The sequence below is a fragment of the Papio anubis genome, chromosome 18, assembly GCF_008728515.1.
Source record: "Papio anubis isolate 15944 chromosome 18, Panubis1.0, whole genome shotgun sequence".
In the NCBI taxonomy this organism is placed as follows: Eukaryota; Metazoa; Chordata; class Mammalia; order Primates; family Cercopithecidae; genus Papio; species Papio anubis.
In genome coordinates, this window is record NC_044993.1 from 15563581 (window position 1) to 15588842 (window position 25262).

General features: G+C 42.1%; 1 protein-coding gene across 1 annotated transcript in view; it reads left to right on the forward strand.

Moving 5' to 3' along the window:
• The window catches only part of GLG1 (golgi glycoprotein 1), a 147985-nt gene that overhangs the window by 101536 nt on the left and 21187 nt on the right, over positions 1-25262 (forward strand). The window contains exons 5-14 of the mRNA XM_031658095.1: positions 910-1113; positions 2712-2783; positions 4689-4872; positions 6313-6527; positions 11611-11732; positions 14712-14813; positions 17485-17638; positions 20073-20210; positions 23225-23311; positions 24709-24771. Of these exons, the coding sequence (XP_031513955.1) occupies positions 910-1113; positions 2712-2783; positions 4689-4872; positions 6313-6527; positions 11611-11732; positions 14712-14813; positions 17485-17638; positions 20073-20210; positions 23225-23311; positions 24709-24771 (1341 nt within the window). The remainder of the gene's footprint in view (positions 1-909; positions 1114-2711; positions 2784-4688; positions 4873-6312; positions 6528-11610; positions 11733-14711; positions 14814-17484; positions 17639-20072; positions 20211-23224; positions 23312-24708; positions 24772-25262) is intronic.

The following is a 25262-nucleotide window of genomic DNA, read 5'->3' on the forward strand; positions in this document are numbered from 1 at the left end:
GATAAATCCAAAACATCCAGTTGAGTATTTAACAACAGATTCTACATATTGGGATGTTTGTGGACACTACAGAGTAGGAAAAGGAGAAAGAAGGTCTCTAGCTTCTTAGTGGATTTTGTGGTTTGTTGGTTTTTAACTTGACCGAAAGCACTGTTATTTGGGAAATGCCTGGAGATTTCGGCAGTGTAGTTTCAGTATTGAACTATGACCAGAACTTTGAGCTGATGTGGGTTTTTTGTTTTTTGTCTTTTTGTTTTTTTGGGTTTTTTTGAGACAGAGTTTCTCTCTTTTCTCTCTTGTCACCCAGGCTGGAGTACAGTGGCACGATCTCGGCTCACTGCAACCTCCGCCTCCCAGGTTCAAGCGATTCTCCTGCCTCCGCCTCCCGACTCGCTGGGATTACAGGCGCCCACCACTGTGCCCAGCTAATTTTTTGTATTTTTAGTAGAGATGGGGTTTCACCATGTTGGCCAGGCTGGTCTCGAACTCCTTACCTCAGGTGATCCACCTGCCTCGGCCTTCCAAAGTGCTGGAATTACAGGCGTGAGCCACCGCACCCAGCCCTGTTGTGTTTCTTATGAATTTTTGACATTTTAAATTTTTAAAAGTTCAGGTTCTTATTTCTAGTGCTAGTTAAACTATAATACTTAAACTTCCTAAGATCTCTGTTTCCATTTGTAGCATGCAAGCATTATATTCTAACTGAAGATTATTGAGAGCATTTTCTTTAACTTCCACAGTGTGGTTGGTTCTTATCTGATTTCTCAGCAGAACGTTAATAAGCCAACTCTATGGTGGGGATTTATTACTCGGTGTGTGTGGGGGTGTGTGTGTGTGTTTAGCCAAATGTTGTTTATTTGAAACCCATGTGGTGAAAGTTTTAAAATATTAATATCCTCGCTATTTTAGGATGCACATTCACAAGGTGAGGTGGTATCATGCTTGGAGAAAGGCCTGGTGAAAGAAGCAGAAGAAAGAGAACCCAAGATTCAAGTTTCTGAACTCTGCAAGAAAGCCATTCTCCGGGTGGCTGAACTGTCATCGGATGACTTTCACTTAGACCGGCATTTATATTTTGCTTGCCGAGACGATCGGGAGCGTTTTTGTGAAAATGTGAGTCAGCTCAGAAACTATTCTTTTCTTCCTTTTATTTTTACACATATATAATTTTGTTTTAATTAATTAAATTTTGTTGTTTTTTGAGAGACTGAGTCTCACTATGTTGCCCAGGCTGATCACGAACTTCTGACCTCAAGCAATCCTCCCAGCTCAGCCTCCCTAATTTTTGAGACAGGGTCTTACTGTGTTGCCCAGGCTGGTGTGCAGTGGTGTGATCATGGCTCACTGCAGCCTCCAACTCTGGGTGCAAGCAATTCTTCTGCCTCAGCCTCCCAAGTAGCTAAGACCATAGGAAAGCACCATCTTGCCTGGCCAATTTTTTAAAAAAATTTTTGTAGAGATGGGGCCTTGCTTTATTGCCCAGACTGGTCTTGAACCCCTGGCCTCAGATTGTCCTCCTACCTCTGTCTCTGAAAGTACTACAATTATAGACACGAGCCACTGTGACTTAAATATTTTTTAATACTCTATTCTAACATAAAATAAGCCATCAAGAAACCTCACATGTAGAAAAGCCACAGAAATGGAAGATGAAATTGGTTCCAGTGTAGCAGAAAGTGGTAACTGGGTGCTCAACCTTGCTGATTGAACATTTAGTTAACAGCTGGCTTCTGATAATCTCCGGATAGTATTTTTTCTGCCTTATCTCACTTCTAAATTTCAGTTCTTGAAAGTCTGTTTTATCTGTAGGAATTTTATTTTACCTAGGGTCTTATTTACATCTACTCAGTGGCTAAAACTTTGACACATTATGTATTTACATGTTTTTGTCTAAGGTGAAGAAAATAGCAGGTGGCTAATTTTTAAAACCAAATCCTTGATTACCACCTGCTGACTCTATAGAACAGCCTTCTAACACTTTAAATAGAATAGTCCCTCCATCCTTACAACAAAGTACTGAAAGCAACTTGTGTACACTTCCGCTCTGCCTGCTGGTTTGCATTAACAGCTTTAACCATCAGAGCCACTGATGTAGAGTTTTGTTAACTCTAGCATACATTTGTAAGAAAGAAGACTCAGAGGTCGGGTGCGGTGGCTCACGCCTGTAATCCCAGCCCTTTGGGAGGCCAAGGCAGGCCTATCACTTGAGGTCAGGAGTTCGAGACCAGCCTGGCCAATAGATGAATCCCCATCTCTACTAAAAATACAAAAGTCAGCTGGGCAGGGTGGCGGGTGCCTGTAATCCCAGTTACTTGGGGTTCTGAGGCAGGAGAATTGCTTGAACCCAGGAGTCAGAGGTTGCACTGAGCTAAGATTGTGCCACTGCACTCCAGGCTGGGCAACAGAGCAAGACTCTGTCTCAAAAAAAAAAAAAAAGACTCAGACTCTGACACTTCTCTTGGTTCCCTAATTAACAAAATGTATTTGAGAACAAATGACAAACTCCAGATATCATGGGAATATTTTTTTCATCTTTACTGCAGTCACTGTTTTTGTTAAAAGCCTATTAAATCTTATAAATGGCAGAACTGTTTGTCCAAAGGTACTTACCATTATAATCATTTAATAGAAAGTTCTATATGCGATTGTGGATAATGTTCAGCATAACTGTTTAGCTAAAGTAATAATAATGTGTATGTTCCATCTTATAGACACAAGCTGGTGAGGGCAGAGTATATAAGTGCCTCTTTAACCATAAATTTGAAGAATCCATGAGTGAAAAGGTAAGTATTACTTTGAAACTAATGAATGTTCTATTTGTTTTTTAAAAACTTTCTCAGCCGGGCGCAGTGGCTCACACCTGTAATCCCAGCACTTTGGGAGGCTGAGGCGGGTGGATCCATGGGGTCAGGAGTTCAAGACCAGCCTGGCCAACATGGTGAAACCCCGTCTCTACTAAAAATACAAAAATTAGCTGGGGGTGGTGGCGGGCGCCTGTTCCGGGGGCTGAAGCAGGAGAATCGCTTGAACCCGGGAGGAGGAGGTTGCAGTGAACTGAGATCGTGCCACTGCACTCCAGCCTGAGTGACATAGTGAGACTCTGTCTCAAAAAAAAAAAAAAAAAAAAAGCTTTCTCAGTCTCTCAAACAATATTCTTATAATCTTATACCAAAATGTAAGTGACTGATAAGCTCACTCCTTTCAGAGGCGAGGTACTTGGGTTTAAGCATATTTGGCTGAAACCAAGAAAATGAAACCCTGATTGTGATATCTAGATAGTGAGAAGCCAAGTAGGGTTATCAGTGTGGTTGTTTTTTCAGGTTTTTTTTGTTTTTGTTTTTGTTTTTTGAGGTGGAGTCTTTCTCTGTCACCCTGGCTGGGGTGCAGTAACGTGATCTCGGCTCACTGCAGCCTCTGCCTCCCGGGTTCAAGCGGGTCTCTTGCCTCAGCCTCCCTAGTTGCTATGACTACAGGCACCTGCCAGCATGCCTGGCTAATTTTGTATTTTTAATAGACACAGGATTTCACCATGTTGGCCAAGCTGGTCTTGAACTCCTGACCTCAGGTGATCCACCCCCCTCTGACTGTGGTTTTATATAAAATTCTCAGTATGATTTTATATAAAATTCTCAGATGTTACTTTGTTTGGGGAGTAAAATCAAAGAATTTTATATAAAAGCACACTAAGGCCAGCCCTGCCTCCTCAAGAAGTTTAGGTTAACCAAATCAATGTGCTTTCTAGGCAATTAGCTATTTAATTTTTCAGCAGCTATATCATTAAGCATCCTCTTTTAGTTCTTTGTCCCTGGATGAATGCAAGAATCGTTGATGGCTTATGAAATAATTAATTTTGCTGTCTTGTCATTTTCTTTCCTATGTAGCTGAAGAAATCTTTCTCATTTCCTTTTTCTTTTATCATTTGAACAGTCTTATTCAAATCTTGTATCATTGTTCAGATGATATAGAATAATTGAATAATTGTATTTTAAAGCACTGACCAGAATATCCCAAATGTTGTTTTGTTTTTTTGAGACGGAGTCTCGCTCTGTTGCCCAGACCGGAGTGCATTGGCACAATCTTGGCTCACTGCAAGCCCCGCCTCCCAGGTTCATGCCATTCTCCTGCCTCAGCCTCCCAGTAGCTGGGACTACAGGCGCCCGCCACCACACCTGGCTAATTTTTTGTGTTTTTAGTAGAGACAAGGTTTAACAGTGTTAGCCAGGATGGTCTTGATCTCCTGACCTCGTGATCCGCCTGCCTTAGCCTCCCAAAGTGCTGGGATTACAGGCGTGAACTACCGCGCTCGGCCCCACATGTTATGTTAGTTGCCACTTTGATGCTGGTGAAATTTATGTTACAGGTATTGTTAAGGTGGAAAAGAATGCTATGTGTCAGATTAATGTATTGGGATCTATGAGATATTTACTTATTTTGGACAGCTGCTATTGCAGCAGCAACTAGCAAGTGACTACAGAATTTGTAGGTTCTCCACCCACTTACCCCTGTCTCATGCCACACTAGTTTAGCTCAATTGTGAAAATTTTAACCAAACTTAAAGATAGATATGTTGGTAATAACTGCAGTTGTTGACATGTACTTGGCTGAGTCGCCATGCTCATCTTAGAGGTACACGTCAACAGTAAAGTTACATGAGTGGTGTCACGGCTGTTGCTGTACTCTTTCCTCAGTGTCGAGAAGCACTCACAACCCGCCAAAAGCTGATTGCCCAGGATTATAAAGTCAGTTATTCATTGGCCAAATCCTGTAAAAGTGACTTGAAGAAATACCGGTGCAATGTGGAAAATCTTCCGCGATCGCGTGAAGCCAGACTCTCCTACCTGCTAATGTGCCTGGAGTCAGCTGTACACAGAGGTAGCATTCTTTTTTTTTTTTTTTAATCATTTCTGTTCCTTTTTGGATTCATACTCGAAAGCTTTATATATATAAATGTTAGTTTCCGCCCATATTTGCTTTTTTGAGTATTTTTCGTGTTGTTTATATTTTATTTTTTTTGAGATGGAGTCTCACTCTGTCACCCAGGTTGGAGTTCAATGGCGTGATCTCAACTCACTGCAACCTCCGCCTTCCGAATTCAAGTGATTCTCCTGCCTCAGCCTCCCAAGTAGCTGGGATTACAGGCGAGCGCCACTACACCTGGCTAATTTTTGTATTTTTATTAGAGACAGGGTTTCACCATGTTGGTCAGGTGGGTCTTGAACTCCCAAACTTCGGTGATCCACCCACCTCGGCCTCCCAAATTGCTGGGACTACAGGCGTGAGCCACCTGGCAATTTTTTTTTTTTTAAATAGAGATGGGGTTTTGCCATGTTGGCTGGCTTGGTCTCAAAACTGCTGCCCTCAAGCGATCCTCACACCTTGGCCTCCTGGAGTGCTGGGATTATAGGCATGAACCACCGTGCCCAGCTGAATAGTTTTCTTCTTCTTTTTTTTTTTTTTTTTTTTTTGAGACGGAGTCTTGCTCTGTCACCAGGCTGTAGTGCAGTGGTGCAATCTCAGCTCACTGCAACCTCCGACTCCCTAGTTCAGCCTCTGGAGTAGCTGGGATTACAGGCATGCACTACCACGCCCAGCTAATTTTTGTATTTTTAGTAGAGATGGGGTTTCACCATGTTGGCCAGGATGGTCTCGATCTCCTGACCTCGTGATCCACCTGCCTCGGCCTCCCAAAGTGCTGGGATTACAGTTGTGAGCCACTGCGCCCGGCCTAGTTTTCATTTTTGAAATACACATTGTGCAATATTTTGGGGAGACTCAGGGTAGCACGATTTAGCACATGGGTCAGACTTGGCTTCAAATTTTGGCTTTATCACTAAACTAACTGTCTGGGTGACCAGTTTTTGTTTTGTTTTGTTTTGTTTTAATCTTTTTATTTTAAGTTTTCTCCATTGGCATTTACAGCTCAAAGAAGTTGGGGGAGCCTATAGTGAATATCTGAAATGTAGTCTTTTCTGAAAGCTTTAATTGTGTAGGCCAGTGGAGATTGTTCTTTGGCTTTCATTTTTACCCCAATAGTTATTGATAAGGCTTCCATGGGCAAAGCATTTGCATTATTACTGCAGTAGTGTAAAACCTGTTTCATGCAGAACACTGACAGGAGAAGCCTGAATATCTGGAGTCTAAGCCTATTTTATGTTGCTAAAGCTTTTGCTAATTCTAAGCTTTTCAGATGTTAGCATGACTGATAGGTATATTATATGACACATAGAAATATGTACTTTTAATAGGTGGTGATTTCTGATGCTAATGCATAGCATCACCTTTCGTAATGTTATGACTTACATCCTAACTTAGGGCGACAAGTGAGCAGTGAGTGCCAGGGGGAGATGTTGGATTACCGACGCATGTTGATGGAAGACTTTTCTCTGAGCCCTGAGATCATCCTAAGCTGTCGGGGGGAGATTGAACACCATTGTTCCGGATTACATCGAAAAGGGCGGACTCTACACTGTCTGATGAAAGTAGTTCGCGGGGAGAAGGGGAACCTTGGAATGAACTGCCAGCAGGCGGTAAGGAGACATTTGCTATTGCCATTTTGAATGTCACATTTATCAGCTGAGAAGCCTCTTCCTGATGCTGTCCTACCTTGCTTTATATGGATCATTTGTGATATCACATTGAACATTAGGTACAAATGATCAGAGACTGCACGTTGCTTCTTCAGGCGTATCTTAGTAAGAATGTGGCATTTGCTACACAGAGTAAAAGTTTGAGCTCATAATCAATAAAAAGAATCGTCTTCTTAGATAGATAGAATGCATTCTTTGCTAGAGTTCCTAGAGAAAGGGCAGCTTGCTAGACTGGATTTCCTAAACTCAGAATCAAGGCAAACCCGGTTCCAATCAATGAGGATAGGCCCTCTACCAAGAGAGAATTTGCCTGTTATAATAGGTTTGATTGAGTTGAGGCTGAAAAAGAGTTGATATGAATTGAAATTTTTTCTAAGAGTTTCTTTCTGTTACTGATTTGCAGCATGGCATGAATTCCTAGCCTGAGGGATTAAGAGAGCATGTCGTTTTTGAAATCACACTATCTTTTCTTCATATACTAGGGCAACCATGCAAGGAAGAGCCATTTTCTTTTCAATTTAATTTAATGTTAATTTCCAGGATACATGTGCAGGATGTGCAGGTTTGTTACATGGGTAAACATGTGCCATCATGGGAGTCCTTTTTCTGTCCCTAAACCTCACGGCATACTTTGGGAAATTAAAGTTCTTCTTGATTTAGCGTTCATAAACAGTTGAATAACTATAGGTCAGGTACAAAACACAAAGTTAATATATTAGAGATTTAGTACATCTCTTTCATTCCTGTTGTCCATGTTGATTACTTTTTACTGGATAGGAGTCTTAGAGCAACTTAACATACCACAGGCACCAGTGTGCCCTGTGCAGTGAACTTTCCTTTAGGGAGCACGAGAGATAGTTTCACTTTATATCCTAGAATAGTAGAAACTTGAGGCTCTCCTCCCTCAGTGTAACTTTAGAAAACCACAGTCAGTCTATTATTTTGTAGTTGGCATTTTTATTAAAAACTGGATATCAACTTGAATTGTATTTTCCTGATAATCATGTAAAATCAGATTTTTACAGTCTGAAACAAAACTTTGCAGTCTGAAACACAACAGTTTTATAGAATTTGGACGTGGAGTAAAATTATATCTTAGCTTTAGTTACTCACCTTGGCCCAGAGTAGACACCAGTGCACGTGTGCATGCATGTCTGTATGTGTGTGCACATGCATGCATGTCTATGCATCCCGTGGTGGAAAAATAGACAAATTTCTAACTTTTTAAAAATACCAACCTGGGCAGGAGGGAAGGCTTCTGGAATCTGCTGTTTGATTTTGCCACAGTGTTGTTGCTAAGGTGCAGTTGTTGCTGGTGACTGCCTTGGGAAACCTCTGTGCCAGTGTAGGTACTGGGACCCAGACCAAAAATGAATCAGGAGACAGGCTATATTTGCATTTCATCCTTAGAGCAGCATGGAAAGGTTGTCGGGAGAGGGTTAGGAATCAACCTACCTACCTTTTTTTTTTTTTTTTTTTTTAAGACAGAGTCTCACTCTTGTTGCCCAGGCTGGAGTGCAGTGGCACAATCTCAGCTCACTGCAACATCTGCCTCCGAGGTTCAAGTGATTCTCCTGCCTCAGCCTCCTGAGTAGCTGGGATTACAAGCGCCCACCACCACGCCCAGCTAATTTTTGTATTTTTAGTAGAGATGAGGTTTCACCATGTTGGCTAGGCTGGTCTCGAACTCTGGACCTCAGGTGATCTGCCCGCCTCAGCCTCTCAAAGTGCTGGGATTACAGGTGTAAGCCACCATGCCTGGCCTAAACCTGTCTTTTTACTGAGGCTACACTTGTAGTAAAGGGTACAGAAAAAAGAAAATAGACTGGTTTGACTTTATTTCAAGGCACCTAATTCACACCCAGGGCTTTTTAAAATTTAGCTTGTTGAAAGAACTAGTGACTCAACTTGAAAGATACCTAAGTACCACCCACATCACCCTTTGGGCCCAGAAGAAAAGTACTTTGCAAATCTAGAGGGTTGCTTCAAGTAATGAAACATATGGTTTTGCCCATATTAAATTTAGCCAAGTGGGGCTGGGCGTGGTGGCTCACTCCTGTAATCCCATCACTGTGGGAGGCCGAGGCAGGCAGATCGCTTGAGGTCACGAGTTCATGACCAGCCTGGCCAACATGGTGAAACCCCGTCTCTACGAAAAATACGAAATTAGCTGGGCGTGGTGGCAGGTACCTGTAGTCCCAGCTACTCGGGAGGCTGAAGCAGGAGAATCGCTTGAACCTGAGAGGCAGAGGTTGCAGTAAGCCAAGATCACACCACTGCACTCCAGCCTGGGCAACAGAGCAAGACTCCATCTCAAAAAATAAAAAAATTAAAATATTAAAATAAAATAAAAAATAAATTTAGCCAAGTGGGAAAGAAGCACTTTATTTTTATTTTTATGGACCCAGGGTTTTTAGATTTTGCCCACAAAAATTGAAGGCCTAAATGATTCAAAGGGAGAAAAATGTCCTTAGTCTTCTACTACAGTATCCATCCCCAGTCAAATTGACGAATGTTTTAGAATAATTCATTTTGGGGGAGTTTCTTTTATTTTTTGTTGTTGTTTTGTTTTTTAAGTGATGGGGTCTCACCATGTTGCCCATGCTGGTCTCAAACGACTGGGCTAAAGCAGTCTGCCAGCTTTGGCCTCCCAGACTACTGGGATTACAGGCATGAGCCACTGTGCCTGGCCCCTTTTTTCTTTCTTTTTCAAATTTTTCTTCCTAATACAGCAGACTTCAATACCTGTCTGTGGTTGACCATTAGTTTTCTCTGTTCTCTGCTTGGTGATTGATTTAGTGATTTCTCAACAGGTAGTAAGCTGTAAAGCATAAGGATAGTTATCATCTTATTGAGTACCTACTCTCCCAAATGTACCATAATCATGAACTGTAAAATTCTCTTCATTCATGGCTGAACAAGTGTGGGCCCAGGCTCTCCTAGGCCAAAGATAACTGCCAGTCTTATTCTCTAGTCATCTCTCTGAAGCATTTTCCCAGGTTTTCCTAAGCATGCCAGGGGCTGGAATAGTTGTATAATCATGTAGCAATTCCCATTTTCAGTGTTTATTTCCCACGCTACTATCACTAAATTCCAGAGTGGCAATGATCCCTGGAGCTGTTAGCCCACTAGGCTCTGGAGGGCATCCATTTTCGCCTGTAAATAGTTGCAGTCTAGTGCATGTATTGTTTCTTAAAGTTTGTCTGTCAGTTGTGGATATTTAACTGATACAGTTATTTCAGAGACTTGCAGACTCCCATGTTGCTTCCAACTTCTCTCAGAAAAAGATGTAGATACTTTGGTCTTTGTCAACAAATGTCATAAGTAATGTTGGTAATCATTCGATAGTAATTTTCCTACCAGCTAACCACGGCATGTTGTAGCTTTCCCAAATTGCCACCAAGAATTTTTGGTATAAATAACTTCTATCCTAGAATATTGGAAATCTTTCATGTTTGTCTCATCTGGATTACCAGCTTCTTTCAGGATAATAGAAGTTTGTGTTTTTTTCCTTTATTTCCTTTTGATTATGGTTCTCTGATAAATTTGTGATCTAACCTATGATCCCACAGTTGTTCCAGTGGAGGCCCTGTGGGATCATAGGTTACATGTATAAGTGTCAGAGGACAAATCAGTGACACAGCAGGGTTCCAGTTTTTTAACTTGACAAAAGGGAATGCAAACCAGTAAGGATTATAGTTTTCAAATTTGCTTTCTATTATTAAAGATTTCTGCCCCAAGTCTGGGTGTGGTGGCTCACACCTGTAATCCCAGCACTTTGGGAGTTCGAGGCGGGCGGATCACTTGAGTTCAAGACCAGCCTGGCCAACGTGGCGAAACCTCGTGCCTGCTAAAAATACAAAAGTTAGCCGGGAGTGGTGGCACATGCCTGTAGTCCCAGCTACTTAGGAGGCTGAGGCGGGACAATCACTTGAACCTGGGAAGTGGAGGTTGCAGTGAGTGGAGATCATGCCACTGCACTCCAGCCTGGGTGACAGAGCGAGACTCTGTCTCAGGGGGAAAAAATAAAAAAAGATTTCTACCCCAAAATACCATCTGCTACTTATCTGTAGTAATAATGATCTTTCATGGCTGTAAAATGCTTTGCAGTTTACCTAGTATTCTCCCATATATTATTATTTCTTACAGTTTTCTGCAGTTAAAGAAACTAAAACTAAATCAGTTTGTCCATGTTCTCAAAGCTAATCTGTCAGAGCCAGAACTATTAATAGAACTCAGTTCTTTTGATTTTAATTGAGAGCTTTTTCATCAACACCTCAAGTGCCTTTAAGGCAGGAAAAAAATGTGAAGTACCTATTCTCCTGTCTTTCCTTTATTCCGTGACAAGACGGAAAAGTAAACAATAAAGAATATAGTCACATTTCCAGCTGCATAATGACAAGTATTTTTCTATGTACTTAAAATGAGCAAGCTCTGGTTTACCTCTTGGTTATAGAAAAATAGTTGAGGAAAATGGGACATTATAAATACCATAATCTTGTTTTTTGTAGTTGATATTTCTGCAAGTTAAATGAAATTGCACATCTGCTTTTAATAAAGCACAGCACACTTGACTTAATACCATTGTCTTCGCAGCAAAATTCAAATTCTGGATTCTTATGACCCAGTTAGGTCTCTGACTGAAAATGTTCTTTATTTACTCCTTTCCACTCAATTCTGGCTTCGCTGGGAGCACCAGGTTTAGTAATTTGATTAACAAATAGGCAGATAAAAGCAAAGAGGCAGCCTTCGTGTTCATGTTGTAAAGACCTCTAGGGATTATGAAGAACATAGATAAGCAGTCCCTACAATGACTCAAACAGAAAAATCTTCTGTCAAGGTGGAGAAACCAGTTGGAAAAGTATTTGGCAAGGGCTCTTGAGCTTGGCTAGTGACAACTGTAGGCAACTTTATTGGAGTACATTGTGGCAAATAGGACTGAGCAACTGATTGTATGAAGACACTGCTCTTCCCTAGCACCTAAGTGACTTTCTTTCTTCCTTCTTAATTTGTTTTAATTCAGCTTCAAACACTGATTCAGGAGACTGACCCTGGTGCAGATTACCGCATTGACCGAGCTTTGAATGAAGCTTGTGAATCTGTAATCCAGACAGCCTGCAAACACATAAGATCCGGAGACCCAATGTAGGTTATCTTCTTCGTGGTATTTATCCATATTGTATTTTATTTGGCAGCACAGGGAACATTCCTTCAAATGACTTTTGGGTGGTTTGACATCTTAACTGAAATTTTGTTGAACAGGTTGAACATATACCAACTTTTATTAAAACTAGTATTGGAATTAAAACCTGGGATCTGCCTGATCCATGTAGAGACATCTAGACCCAGTATTGTGATGGTGTTTATCGACAGTGACTGAGCATATATGGACCTATATATTAGGTTACTGAATATTTTATATCACGATCAAATAAAAATGAAAGAGAGAAACACTCAGGATAGGTGGTACATACTTTGGCACTCTGTACTTTTCATCCTAGTTGTATATTGACTCATTGTATACATTGACTACTTGGTAATCGTTAGAAAATACTTGAAACAGAAAATAGAAATAGAAAACAAAATGGTAGTTGGAGGCAGTAGTAATGGACAAAAATGAATACTAGAGTTGCAGCCAAGATCTAGAAAAGCTAAATAAATGCTATATTAAAGTATTAATTCTCATTCTGTATTAAAGTATTAATTCTCATTTTGTTTTTTATGATGTAAAAACAGCTCTTAAACCATGGCTGGATGCAGTAGCTCATGCCTGTAATTGTAGTGCTTTGGGAGGCCAAGGTGAGAGGATCACTTGAAGCCACGAGTTTGAAACCAGCCTGGGCAATATAGCTAGGCCACATAAAAGTTTTTTTTTTTTTTTTTTTTTTTTGAGACGGAGTCTCGCGCTGTGTCACCCAGGCTGGAGTGCAGTGGCGCGATCTCGGCTCACTGCAAGCTCCGCCTCCCAGGTTCACGCCATTCTCCTGCCTCAGCCTCCGAGTAGCTGGGACTACAGGCGCCCGCCACCACGCCCGGCTAGTTTTTTGTATTTTTAGTAGAGACGGGGTTTCACCATGTTAGCCAGGATGGTCTCGATCTCCTGACCTCGTGATCCACCCGCCTCGGCCTCCCAAAGTGCTGGGATTACAGGCTTGAGCCACCGCGCCTGGCCATAAAAGTTTTTAAAATCAGCTGGTGTGGTGGTGCATGCCTGTAGTACCATCTGCTTGGGAGGTTAAGGTGGGAGGATTGCTTGAGCCCAGGAGTTCAAGGTTACAGTGAGTTATGATCATACCACTGCACTCCAGCCCAGATGACAGAGCAAAACCCTGTCTCAAAAAACCAAAGCAGGCCAGGCACGGTGGCTCACGCCTGTAATCCCAGCACCTTGGGAGGCTGAGGCTGGCGGATCACCTGAGGTCTGGAGTTCGAGACAAGCCTCTAACCAACATGGAGAAACCTTGTCTCTACTAAAAATACAATTTTTTTTTTTTTTTTTTTTTGGAGACAGAATCTTGCTCTATAGCCCAGGCTGGAGTGCAGTGGTGCGATCTCACTCACTGCTACCTCTGCCTCCCAGATCCCGGTTCAAGCAGTTCTCCTGGCTCAGCCTCCCGAGTCATTGGGATTGCAGGCACACGACACCATGCCCAGCTAATTTTTGTGCTTTTAGTAGAGACGGGGTTTTACCATGTTGGTTAGGCTGGTCTTGAACTCCTGACCTCGTGACCCACCCGCCTTGGCCTCTCAAAGTGCTGGGATTACAGGCATGAAGGAAAACCACCACGCCCGGCCAAAAATACAAAATTAGTGGGACGTTGGTGGCGCATACCTGTAATCCCAGTTACTCAGGAGGCTGAGGCAGGTGGAGCCAAGATTGTGCCATTGCACTCCAGCCTGGGCGACAAGAGCAAAACTCCATCTCAGAAAAAAAAAAAAAACCAGTTGCCAGTAAGAACAGCTTTCCCATTCTGCAAAAATCTTTATAGCCTGCAGTTGGCCATACCCAACAACAAAGTGAGTCTAGTCCATGTTTATCTCATTCTGCTATGCAAGAACTCCTGCTGCCCATGCTGTGCTAGAGAATTAGAAAATCATGTTCTTCCTCAAAGCTTTCTATGTGGTTAAACACACTTAAAACTAATTACGAATATTTACCAATGTAAAAATAACCACATCAACCAAAGAGGGGCAGAGGAGAGGGAAGAAGGAAGAACTACTACAGATGAAAATACATTTAAGATACTTATCAGTTAACCTGTTCCGGATCCTGATTTGGACACACTTGTAAAAAAAATAATAATTGAAAATATTTGGGCCGGGCACCGTGGGTCACGCCTGTAATCTGAGCACTTTGGGAGGCCAAGGCAGGCGGATCACGAGGTCAGGAGATCGAGACCATCCTGGCTAACGGTGAAACCCCGTCTCTACTAAAAATACAAAAAAATTAGCCGGGCGTGGTGGCGGGCGCCTGTAGTCCCAGCTACTTGGGAGGCTGAGGCGGGAGAATGGCGTGAACCCTGGAGGCGGAGCTTGCAGTGAGCTGAGATTGCGCCACTGCACTCCAGCCTGGGTGACAGAGCGAGACTCTGTCTCAAGAAAAAAAAAAAAAATTGAAAACTAACAGAGTATTACATGATAGTAAAGCTTTTAAATTAATTTCTTGGTGGTGTGATAGTGGTATTAAGTCCTTATATTTTAAAGAAACATGCTGAAATATTTACAAATGAAATGATGGGGTATCTGGGATTTTGCTTGAAAATATCAGCAAAGAGGCCTAGAGTTAAAACAGACTTGGCCATAGATTGATAAAGTTATGAGAAGGTGGCTGTTACATGATTCTCTACTTCTTTGTGTGTTGGAAAGTTTTCATAACCAGTTAAAAATACAGCAGCTGCACACTGCTCTTGTACATGCAGAGTGTTAAGTGCTGAGTGGCTCTAAAGTTGATCGAAGCCATAACCACTGTCAGGTTCAGTTAAGTTGAGTGATTCTCAGAAAAATAAATCTGATTACCCTAAGAAAATAACTAAAAGGCTTCTTCTACAGACCAGGGAAATATTTTATTGACATAGAGTTCTGAACACTTGTCTCTTGTTACAATTTTACCCATTTTATGGCTAGGATCTTGTCCTGCCTGATGGAACATTTATACACAGAGAAGATGGTGGAAGATTGTGAACACCGCCTCTTAGAGCTGCAGTATTTCATCTCCCGGGATTGGAAGTGAGTATTTTGAAGCCAAAGTAAATGTATTGCCTCAGCCTGTTCTCCTCTGTAGTCATAATTACCTGTATTTGTTAAAATAATCAATAGGAAACTCTTTTTTGTTCAGTTCTGGTACAGCTAACACACTCCAATCCCCTGAAAAACTATTCTTTATCACTTTCAGAACATTATCTAAAAGCAGAGTCGGCCCGCTACCAGCCTGTGCCACACATCCTTGTTCACCACTACTTTGGAAGTCAGGGTCAAAATGTTTCTGATACTACAAAGATGTGTCTAGTAAGAACTATGGTACCTGTGGGGGTGGCAAAAGTGCCTTCAGATATGTCTCTAAGAAGATAATAGTGCAGTTGTATTTTTATTGATTTGCAGTGGATATGGGAATTTGCTTTTATTTATTTATTCAGAGTTATTGAATTAAGTCTGTCTTAAGAGGTTTTTGTCAGTAAGTGACAACTTGATTCTCTAATTTCCCTCTCATTCTGTTAACAAAAAGTGGCAGGGGTGGGAGGATGAACTGGGAGAAGGATCTGTATTACAGCCAGAATCACTAAGTTCATTGGCTGCCATTCCCCTCCTCTTTCTGTATCTTGCTTTCTCTCCCCACCTCCAAAGCAGCCAGTACTGGATCCGACTGCTTCTCTAGCCTTTCAAGTTCAGTGGCTTCTCCATTCGGTTGTTAAGCCACCATGGTGTGGTAGTTAACTATTTTTGGTGATTAATATATACTTTGGCCAAGCACGGTGGCTCACGCCTATAATCCCAGCAGTTTGGGAGGCCTACGCAGGAGGATTGCTTGAGGCCAGGAGTTTAAGGCCAGCCTGGTCAACATAACAAGACCTGGTCTCTACAAAAACTAAAAAAAATTAGCCAGGTATGGCAGTGTGCACCTGTAGTCCTGGCTACTCAGGAGGCTGAAGCAGGAGATTTACTTGAGCCCAGGAGCTGTAGGTTACAGTGAGCTGTGATCATGCCACTGCATGCTAACAGTGAGACCCCATCTCAAAAAATGTGTGTGTGTGGTTTGCCCACATACTTTACTAGAAAGAGATTCCTTGAAGATTCAATGTATTCTTACTTCTGTTCCTTCAAATTAGCTCTGGAAAGGACTACAGAAAGCTTGGCTGTAATTTCCGTTTGCTTACTCAGGCCATCTAAACCTAAATAGTCTACTGAGTGTATTGCCTTAATCAAAATCACATTTTCTCCTCTTTAATTCCTTCCCCCATAATAAAAAAAAAAAAAGTGCTGCATAGTTACTCATTAAATATTAGGGTTTTTGTTTGTTTGTTTTGTTTTGTTTTGTTTTGAGATGGAGTCTCACTCTGTCACCAGACTGGAATGCAGTGGGGATCTTGACTCACTGCAACCTCCCACTCCCTGGTTCAAGCAATTCTGCTGCCTCAGCCTCCTAAGTAGCTGGGATTACAGGTGTGTGCCACCATGCCCAGCTAATTTATGTATTTTTAGTAGAGATGGGGTTTCACCTTGTTGGCCAGGATGGTCTTGATCTCCTGACCTCGTGATCCGCCTGTCTTGGCCTCCCAAAGTGCTGGGTTTACAGGCGTGAGCCACCGTGCCCAGCCCTAAATATTAGTTCTTAATAGTCGCTCATTAAATATTAGCTTTTTTCTCCCATTAACTAGTCCTCTACCAAAGTTGACAATATAATATGGACAGAATTAAGCATGCCCTGGTCTGATTTGGGGAAGCAGGCTCATTGTCTAATCTACTGTCTCCAGATTTAGAGTTAAATGTCAAGGCTCATAAATTGATAAGCACACTCAAGTAACCAAAAAGATTACTTCCTGTGCAAGGGGGCACCTTGCACAGGAAGAAGAGAGAAAACTGAATAGGAGACTATCTATCTTGCCATTTCCTGATCTTACTGAATCTAATATGTTACATAGGATTGAACTTCATTCCTACTTAGAAAAAGGTGTTTAGTAAAAAGTATTAAGTAAAAAGTTGTGAATTGCCTGGTATTGGCTACAACTCTAGTTTTCTGTTTTCAACCAGGGCATGTGAGTGCTAAGTCTGTTGTTAAAATGTTAGGTATCTAACAAAGCCAAGATATCTTTGAGGGATAATCTAAATGTTCTGTAGAAGGTTAACAAACTTGTATAGAAGGTTATCCTCCTGCCTAAGCCTCCCACAGTGCTGACTACTCTGTGTTCATTAAGAACATAATTCATGGCCGGGTGCAGTGGCTTATGCCTGTAATCCCAGCACTTTGAGAGGCCAAGGCAGGCTGATTGCTTGAACTCAAGAGTTTGAGACCTGCCAGGGCAACATGGCAAGACTGTCTCTACCAAAAATGTCAAAAAAGAGCCTGGTGTGTGCCTGTTGCCCCAGCTCTTGGGAGGCTGAAGTGGGAGGATTGCTTTCAAGCCCCGGGGGCAGAGGTTCCAGTGAGCCAAGATAGCGCCACTGCACTCCAGCCTGAGTGACGGATTGAGAGATCCTGTGTCCAAAAAAAAAAAAAAAATTCAGGAATATACTTTTACATATCTTCTGTCTCCACACCCCTGGAAGTGATTATCAATGAGTATACAAGCAAGCACCTCGTAAAAACCCAGTATACAAGCAAGCACCTTGTAAAAACCCTTAGCCTGCGTTAGAAGGAAATGTCTATTAATTAGTGGTTGTCTTTTAACTCTTAACCTTATAGGCTGGACCCTGTCCTATACCGCAAGTGCCAGGGAGATGCTTCTCGTCTTTGCCACACCCACGGTTGGAATGAGACCAGTGAATTTATGCCTCAGGGAGCTGTATTCTCTTGTTTATACAGACACGCCTACCGCACTGAGGAACAGGGAAGGAGGGTATGCAGTGAATATCGACTTCATTTCTTCTTATTGTCATTTGGTTTTTAAATTGTTTGCTATATATTCTTCAGATTGTAGTCATCTTAGGAAAACGTGTGAGGAGAGGATTGCTGCATTTCTAGAAACTTCTTCATTCCATGAGTACACTTAGAGTTGTCCTACCATTTTCTATCATCTGATTTTATGTTTTAAACAAAGTGGGTGGGGGAAGATTTCCAGATTTTTTTTTTAATTCCCAAAATCTGAATCACAAATGGACAATTAAATTCTGCTGTCCTAACTTTATTTAGGTTTAAGGATCCATTAGAAGCTTTTAGCCAGGCTACAAATGGCTTTTAGGCTTCTCCTCTTGGCAGCTGAACACATTCGCATTGTCTGCCCATGGACTGGTTGGAGCAGAAACCTCCATACCTCAGTCTCTTGGTATTTGTCTGCCCCAACTGCTGCCTTTTGTTGGGATGTTTGTGTGTGCTTGGCTCTCGGCAGCATCGGCTGCTTCCCGGGGTGCACTGACTTGCACTTGTTCTCCACGATGGCTTTCTCTACCGTCTGAGATGCTCCATAATCAGTCCTGCCTTTGTTCCAGAGAGTTGAGATAGTATCACTTCTCATCCATCCTTAGAAATACCCTTCTGAGCTTAATGCAAAAGCCTGGCATCCAGAATGAGGGGACTCAGAAGGAAATGGCATAGTTGCTGTACCCTAACCCAGTGTTTATACTGCTGTGTAAGAAAACGTGAGAATTTGTTGTTATTTTTTTTCCATATAATGAGCCTCTCACTAATCATGGGGGCTCCCAAATCCTGGCATCTTTGTAGTCACTAATAGTGACTAGGGGGTAGGAGGTTTCTTCTCTTTTAAATAAGAAAGAGTTGGAGTCTGGGGTGCTAGTTTTCTTTTCTTTTTTCTTTTTGATTGAAGTGAAATTCACATAACATAAAATTAATCTTTTTTTTTTTTTTTTTTTTTGAGACAAAGTCTCACTCTGTCAGCCAAGCTGGAGTGCAATGGCGCGATCTTGGCTCACTGTAACCTCTTCCTCCCGGGTTTGAGCGAGTCTCCTGCCTCAGCCTCCCGAGTAGCTGGGATTACAGGTGCCTGCCATCACATCTGGCTAATTGTTTTTTTTGTTTTGTTTTGTTTTGTATTTTTAATAGAGATGGGGTTTCACCTTGTTGGCCAGGTTGGTCTTGAACTCCTGACCTCAGGTGATCCACCCACCTGGGCCTCCCAAAGGGCTTGGATTACAGGCGTGAGCCACCGCGCTCGGCCAAATTAACCTTTTTTTTTTTTTTTTTTTGAAATGGAGTTTTGCTCTTGTTGGACCAGGCTGGAGTGCAGTGGCACGATCTTGGCTCACCACAATCTCCACCTCCCGGGTTCAACATTTATGGTGTTTTGTGGTCATCATGTCTATCTAGTTTCAAAACACTCTGTGACTCCAAAAGGAAACCCTGTGTTCATTAAACAGTTACTTTCCATCCCTCCTGCCCCAGGTATGCTGACTTTTTATTCTTTTTTGCAAGAGGGACTAACCGTACCTGTCACTAACAGCTTTGTCATGGCCCTTGGAAAAATATTAGTTTTCACCTGCTTTACCCTCTGCTAATCCTGCATAGCTCATCTGGAAGAGTCTAGTCCTGTCTCATCATAACTGTTATATCTACATTTTCCTGCTTTTTCTGATTTAGGTTATTTTGAACTCATTTCTCCTGAATCAGGTATATATGCTGTCTTGAATTGGATCTGACCTTCTACTTGGTGTTCATAGACTGACAAATTAGTTTTGCTAAACAAAACAGCAAACACAAAACTTTCCAACTAACCTAGTCTGAATGAAGCCAGTTCACTTGTATCAGGATACTCTCATAAAGGAATGTTGTTTTATATATTATATTAGAAACTGCTGAATATGTGTAATTGCATTCCTAAAGATAGGGGCTTTTTGAAGCCTCCTGCACATTTTATTTATTTTTTTAATTTATTTTTTTGAGACAGAGTTTTACTCTTGTTGCCCAGGCTGGAGTGTAATGGTGCAATCTCGGCTCACCACAACCTCCACCTCCTGGGTTCAAGCGATTCTTCTGCCTCAACCTCCCGAGTAGCTGGGATTACAGGCATGTGCCACTATGCCTAGCTGATTTCATATTTTTAGTAGAGACGGAGTTTGTCCATGTTAGTCAGGCTGGTCTCAAACTCCCGACCTCAGGTGATCCACCCGCCTCAGCCTCCCAAAGTGCTGGGATTACAGGTGTGAGCCACCGCACCTGGCCACAACATTTAATTTTTTTTCTGGAAGATATTTGAGGTATAAAATTTGGAAGATAAAATTCAGGGTTATTTGTTAGTTTTCTCATAACTGGTTTATCTCATATCTTTGTGTTTTTGTTTTGTTACCTTTCAAGTATTTAGCTCATTTTTTCTCTTGCAGCTCTCACGGGAGTGCCGAGCTGAAGTTCAAAGGATCCTACACCAGCGTGCCATGGACGTCAAGCTGGATCCTGCCCTCCAGGATAAGTGCCTGATTGATCTGGGAAAATGGTGCAGTGAGAAAACAGAGACTGGACAGGTAGATGACATCGCTTTCTGTTTATCATAATGATGATGTTAATGTTTAACGTTTTATGCAGAGTACAAACACCATAAAATCCATCTCTCTTACAGACATGATTTGTTGTATTATTCAATATTTTCTCTGGAAGACATTCTCAGGAAAATTTTCTCTCTAGTCTTTGTATCAGGAATAGTTGGCAGCGAGTTTGTCTTTGCATTATGGTTATTGTATTTTGTAATTGATTATTTTTCCTTTTCCTATTGCTTCTTAAAACTTCTAGAGCCAAAGGTATGGCCTGCCTCTTCCAGGTACATAAGATTTCATGGTAGGCATTTTTGAAGTAAGCTTACTGTTGGCTCCATTTCACATCCTCTTAACGTATTTTTTTGTTGTTGTTTCTCATCTTTATTCATTTTACTCACTTTTAATTCATTTTCTCCATTAAGTCCTTTTGAGATAAGCAGGGTGTAAATCTGTGCATATGTGAGTACTGGTCTGCATGAATACTGGGCATGCCCTAGAACAGTCCCACAAAACATTTAGAAATGGAATTTTTTCTCACCTGTTTGACCAATTGAAGCTCAGAGAAGTTAAGTGTATATATTTCCTTACCTAAAATTCAGTTCATTATATAGCCTCTCCATCTAGGAAGCAGAGGGAAGGAGCAGCTCCCAAGAATTCCCTGCATGCTGTGACTGGCTCCTTAGGACTGTGTCCCAATTTAAGGGAAAGAAGGAAAGATGCTTGACTGCAGGTTATATGGGAAGCTAGCTGTCTTCCATCTGAATGCAGGATACTCAGCAGTAGGAATAGCTGCGTGTTTAAAGCCACGTAAATACTCAAGGAGTGAACTCAGGTTTCCGGGTTCCATTTGTACCACTACAAAACCCCCTCTGGAAGTACAGTATGAAAAAGTCACACATGCAGGAATTGGACATTTTAAAGGAGAAACGTGGTTGCCTACTCAGGTCTGTTGAGCATAGGACTATCATGTTCGGCAGTCTGTTTCCTGAGCCTGCTACAATTCTGTTGGGTATATTGTTAGAAAATGCCTATAGTTGCCCAATGAACCTAGGGATATGGTGATTTGGAATCCCAGCAAATAGTTTCCTTTAGAACCCCCAGTAAAGTAAACTTTAGAAAGCTGCACTACATTGCAGCCCATCATGGAGAAGCTAAACTTAAGAATTCTTTTTTTTGGACGGGCGCGGTGGCTCAAGCCTGTAATCCCAGCACTTTGGGAGGCCGAGACGGGCGGATCACAAGGTCAGGAGATCGAGACCATCCTGGCTAGCACGGTGAAACCCCGTCTCTACTAAAAAATACAAAAAAAAAAAAACTAGCCGGGCGAGGTGGCGGCGCCTGTAGTCCCAGCTACTCGGGAGGCTGAGGCAGGAGAATGGCGTGAACCCGGGAGGCGGAGCTTGCAGTGAGCTGAGATCCGGCCACTGCACTACAGCCTGGGCGACAGAGCGAGACTCCGTCTCAAAAAAAAAAAAAAAAAGAATTCCTTTTTTTTTAGACAGAGTTCTCGGCTCACTGCAACCTCTGCCTCCCAGGTTCAAGCAATTCTCGGGCCCCAGACTCCTGAGTAGCTGGGATTACAGGCACCTGCCACCACACCCACCTGATTTTTTGTATTTTAGTAGAGACAGGGTTTCACCATGTTGCCCAGGCTGGTCTCAAACTCCTGAGCTCAGGCAATCCACTCGTCTCGGCCTCCCAAAGTGCTAGGATTACAGGTGTGAGCCACTGCGACCAGCCAGGATTCTATTAATAGGATCTTTCTTTTAGCCATTTATTTTACTCCCAAAAGTTTGGTGTATTTTCCTTTAGCTTTTCTTTTTCTTCTTCTTCCATTCTGGCTGTTGTGTAATTCCTTCAACTCTTCTTTTCCCCTTACATTCTAATTCTGAAACAGAGAGATTTTTGCATAATAGTAAGTTAAACTTGAGCCTTTAAACAGCGCACTTTTTTGAGAAATAGCTGTTGATACGCTTTGTGAAAGTGAGCTGATATTATACTTGAAACCTCTAAACCTGTAAACCTCTAGAAGGCATAGTAATAGACTAATGCTACGGACAGCTCCAGTTTGGTTTCCAAAGCCCAGACAAGATAGCTTTTAGCTACCCAAACCCTAGTGTGTTCACTTGTTTTTCTTCAGAGGACCCTTTTGACGTATACTGGAGTTAGAATCCCAGATCTGACTTGCAGGAGCTATCAGTTCTATCCCGTGTTCCAGACCCCTGGTCCCCAATTACTTTGCCAATAAAGAGTCTTAAAATAATCTGTGCTCTTCACTGTGAATTTGTCTGATGATCATTATTAAAGTGCATATTTAAAATGCGAGGTGACAAATTATCAAAGCACAGATTAAAAATGGAATCAAGGCCTGATAAGGTTTTTAGACTCTGGGGACAATTGAAGATTGATTCTCCTTGCACTTGTAGATTTGGCCTTCTGAGGGATGTGCATGGCTTTTTTTTTTTTTTTTTTTTTTTTTTTTGAGACGGAGTTTCAGTCTTGCTGCCCAGGCTAGAGTGCAGTGGCACGATCTTGGCTTACTGCAGCCTCCACCTCTTGGGTTCAAGCGATTCTCCTGCCTTAGTCTCCTGAGTAGCTGGGATTACAGGCGCTTGCCACCACACCCGGCTAATTTTTGTATTTTTAGTAGGGAAGGGGATTCACCGTGTTGGCCAGGCTTGTCTCGAACTCCTGACCCCAAGTGATCCACCCACTTCAGCCTCCCAAAGTGCTGGGATCGCAGGCGTGAGCCACTGTCCCCAGCCTTTGCATGGCTCTTGTACCCAGTTGGCCCTCATAACTAACCTGCTACATCAAGTAATTACCTTTTCAACAATCTTAGTCTGGGGAATTAAGCAAAACTTTTGTGTCCTGTTCAGTGAGGTAGTTTTAAAAAGAAGAGAAAGGAGGACCACTGAAAAGGGAAGTGTCATGACACTGATATCCCCTTCCCTTGTTCGTGTATGTGACTGATAAATGCCAGTGGCTTGCCTTTATATTTGCAGGAGCTGGAGTGCCTCCAGGACCATCTGGATGACTTGGTGGTGGAGTGTAGAGATATAGTTGGCAACCTCACTGAGTTAGAATCAGAGGTAAGTGGTATACAGCTTACTCATTAGAGGAGAGTGGCTGCCAGCATCCTGGCCTTTTTCGTTTGATTCTTCTGTTTCTAGACTCCTGAGAGTGCAGATTCTCTGTCAATAAAAAGAAACCTGATCAGATTCTCCATATTAGCTTTATAAAGAAGTATACTGTGTTGTTTTGTGAGCCCGTTCCCTCGTTTCTCTAGAACAACACTCTATATAGCTCTTTGGTTTTCTTCATAAATTAGATTTATCATAGTCATTACACTTGCCTCTGTTTCCCCCTTAAGATAGCAGCTGTGTGGTGGTGGCTCACGCCTGTAATCCCAGCACTTTGGGAGGCCGAGGCGGGCGGATCACAAGGTCAAGAGATTGAGATCATCCTGGCCAACATGGTGAAACCCCGTCTCTACTAAAAATATAAAATTTAGCTGGGCATGGTGGCACACACCTGTAGTGCCAGGTACTTGGGAGGCTGAGGCAGGAGAATCACTTGAACCCGGGAGGGGGAGCTTGCAGTGAGCCGAGATTGTGTCATTGCACTCCCGCCTGGGCCACAGAGCCAGACTCTGTCTCTACAAAAAAAAAAAAAAAAAAAACGTATTAGAAACCCTCATAAAGCACTGGGATGTTATTTAGAAATACAGAGGAGGGCAGCTAAAAATGTTAACATTATTTTGTGGGGCCAGAAATCAGAGAAGTGGGGAACTATCATTTTGTCTTAAACCTTTTAGTACTCTATTTGAATTGTCAAAATTGGCATTACGTAAAATTACATTTCTCAACCAGTTCTTTTTTGCTTTCTAGTTTTCAGAAGTTCATTGCCTTCTCTCATTTTGTCATCTCCTCTCACATTCTTATTGTCATCATGGACTTGTAAGAGCAGTCTGAGTGTATAGCTCTTTAAAGGAAGGTGTTTTTTCAGGAGCTAGTGTTGCACGCATTTCTCTGTTTAAAGGCATTATTAGTATGTGTTCCCCAGAAACAGTGGTTTGGCATCTGCTTTGAGGGCAGTGCTGTGGCTTATGAGCTTATAAACTGAAAATGGATATCATTTACCCCTGTTTTCATTTTGAACTGCTTAGCATTTTGGGAAAATCTCCAAAGGCTTTGCATACTCTAATGTTCTTGCCACATGGGTTTTTACCTTACTTTTCTTAATTCTGCCTTCTCATTTGTTCAGGCCGAAAGGGAATATGCCTCTAAAAATTTGCCTTTCAAAGTATAACAGAGGAGCAGTTCTATATTTATTCTGGGGCTATCTACTTCAAATACTAGAATCGTTTCCAAAAGTATATATTAGATTATTTGCCCATCAGATATTACTGATTCAGAAAGAGAAACTGCTCCTCCTCCACCTCAGCTGTTTCTAAAGCAGAAGCATTAATATATTTAATCTTCTACAGGATATTCAAATAGAAGCCTTGCTGATGAGAGCCTGTGAGCCCATAATTCAGAACTTTTGCCACGTAAGTGATGTCTGGAGGGGCAAGGTTAAAAACAGAAACAAATTCACAGGGACTCTGCCCTGAGTATCTCAGACTCATCTCTGTCTTCAGCATGTATTACTCTTGAGTGTTAGCCAGCTTTGACAAGTTAAAATTAAAAATGTAAACAGGCCGGGTATGGTGGCCAATACCTGTAATCCCAGCACTTTGAAGCCAAGGAGGGCGGATCACTTGAGCCCAGGATTTCAAGACCGGCCTGGGCAACTTGGCAAAACTCTGTCTCTACTAAAAATAGAAAAAATTAGCTGGGCGTGGTGGTACACACCTGTACTTCCAGTTACCCAGGGAGCAGAGGTGGGAGGATCACTTGAGCTCAGGAGGTCGAGGCTACAGTGAGCCGTGATTGTGCCACTGCACTCCAGTCTGGGCAACAGAGTGAGACCCTGTCTGAAAGAAAAAAGAAAAAGTAAACAAGATCAAGAGAGAGGTGCCACCATCCTGGAACCTGTGTT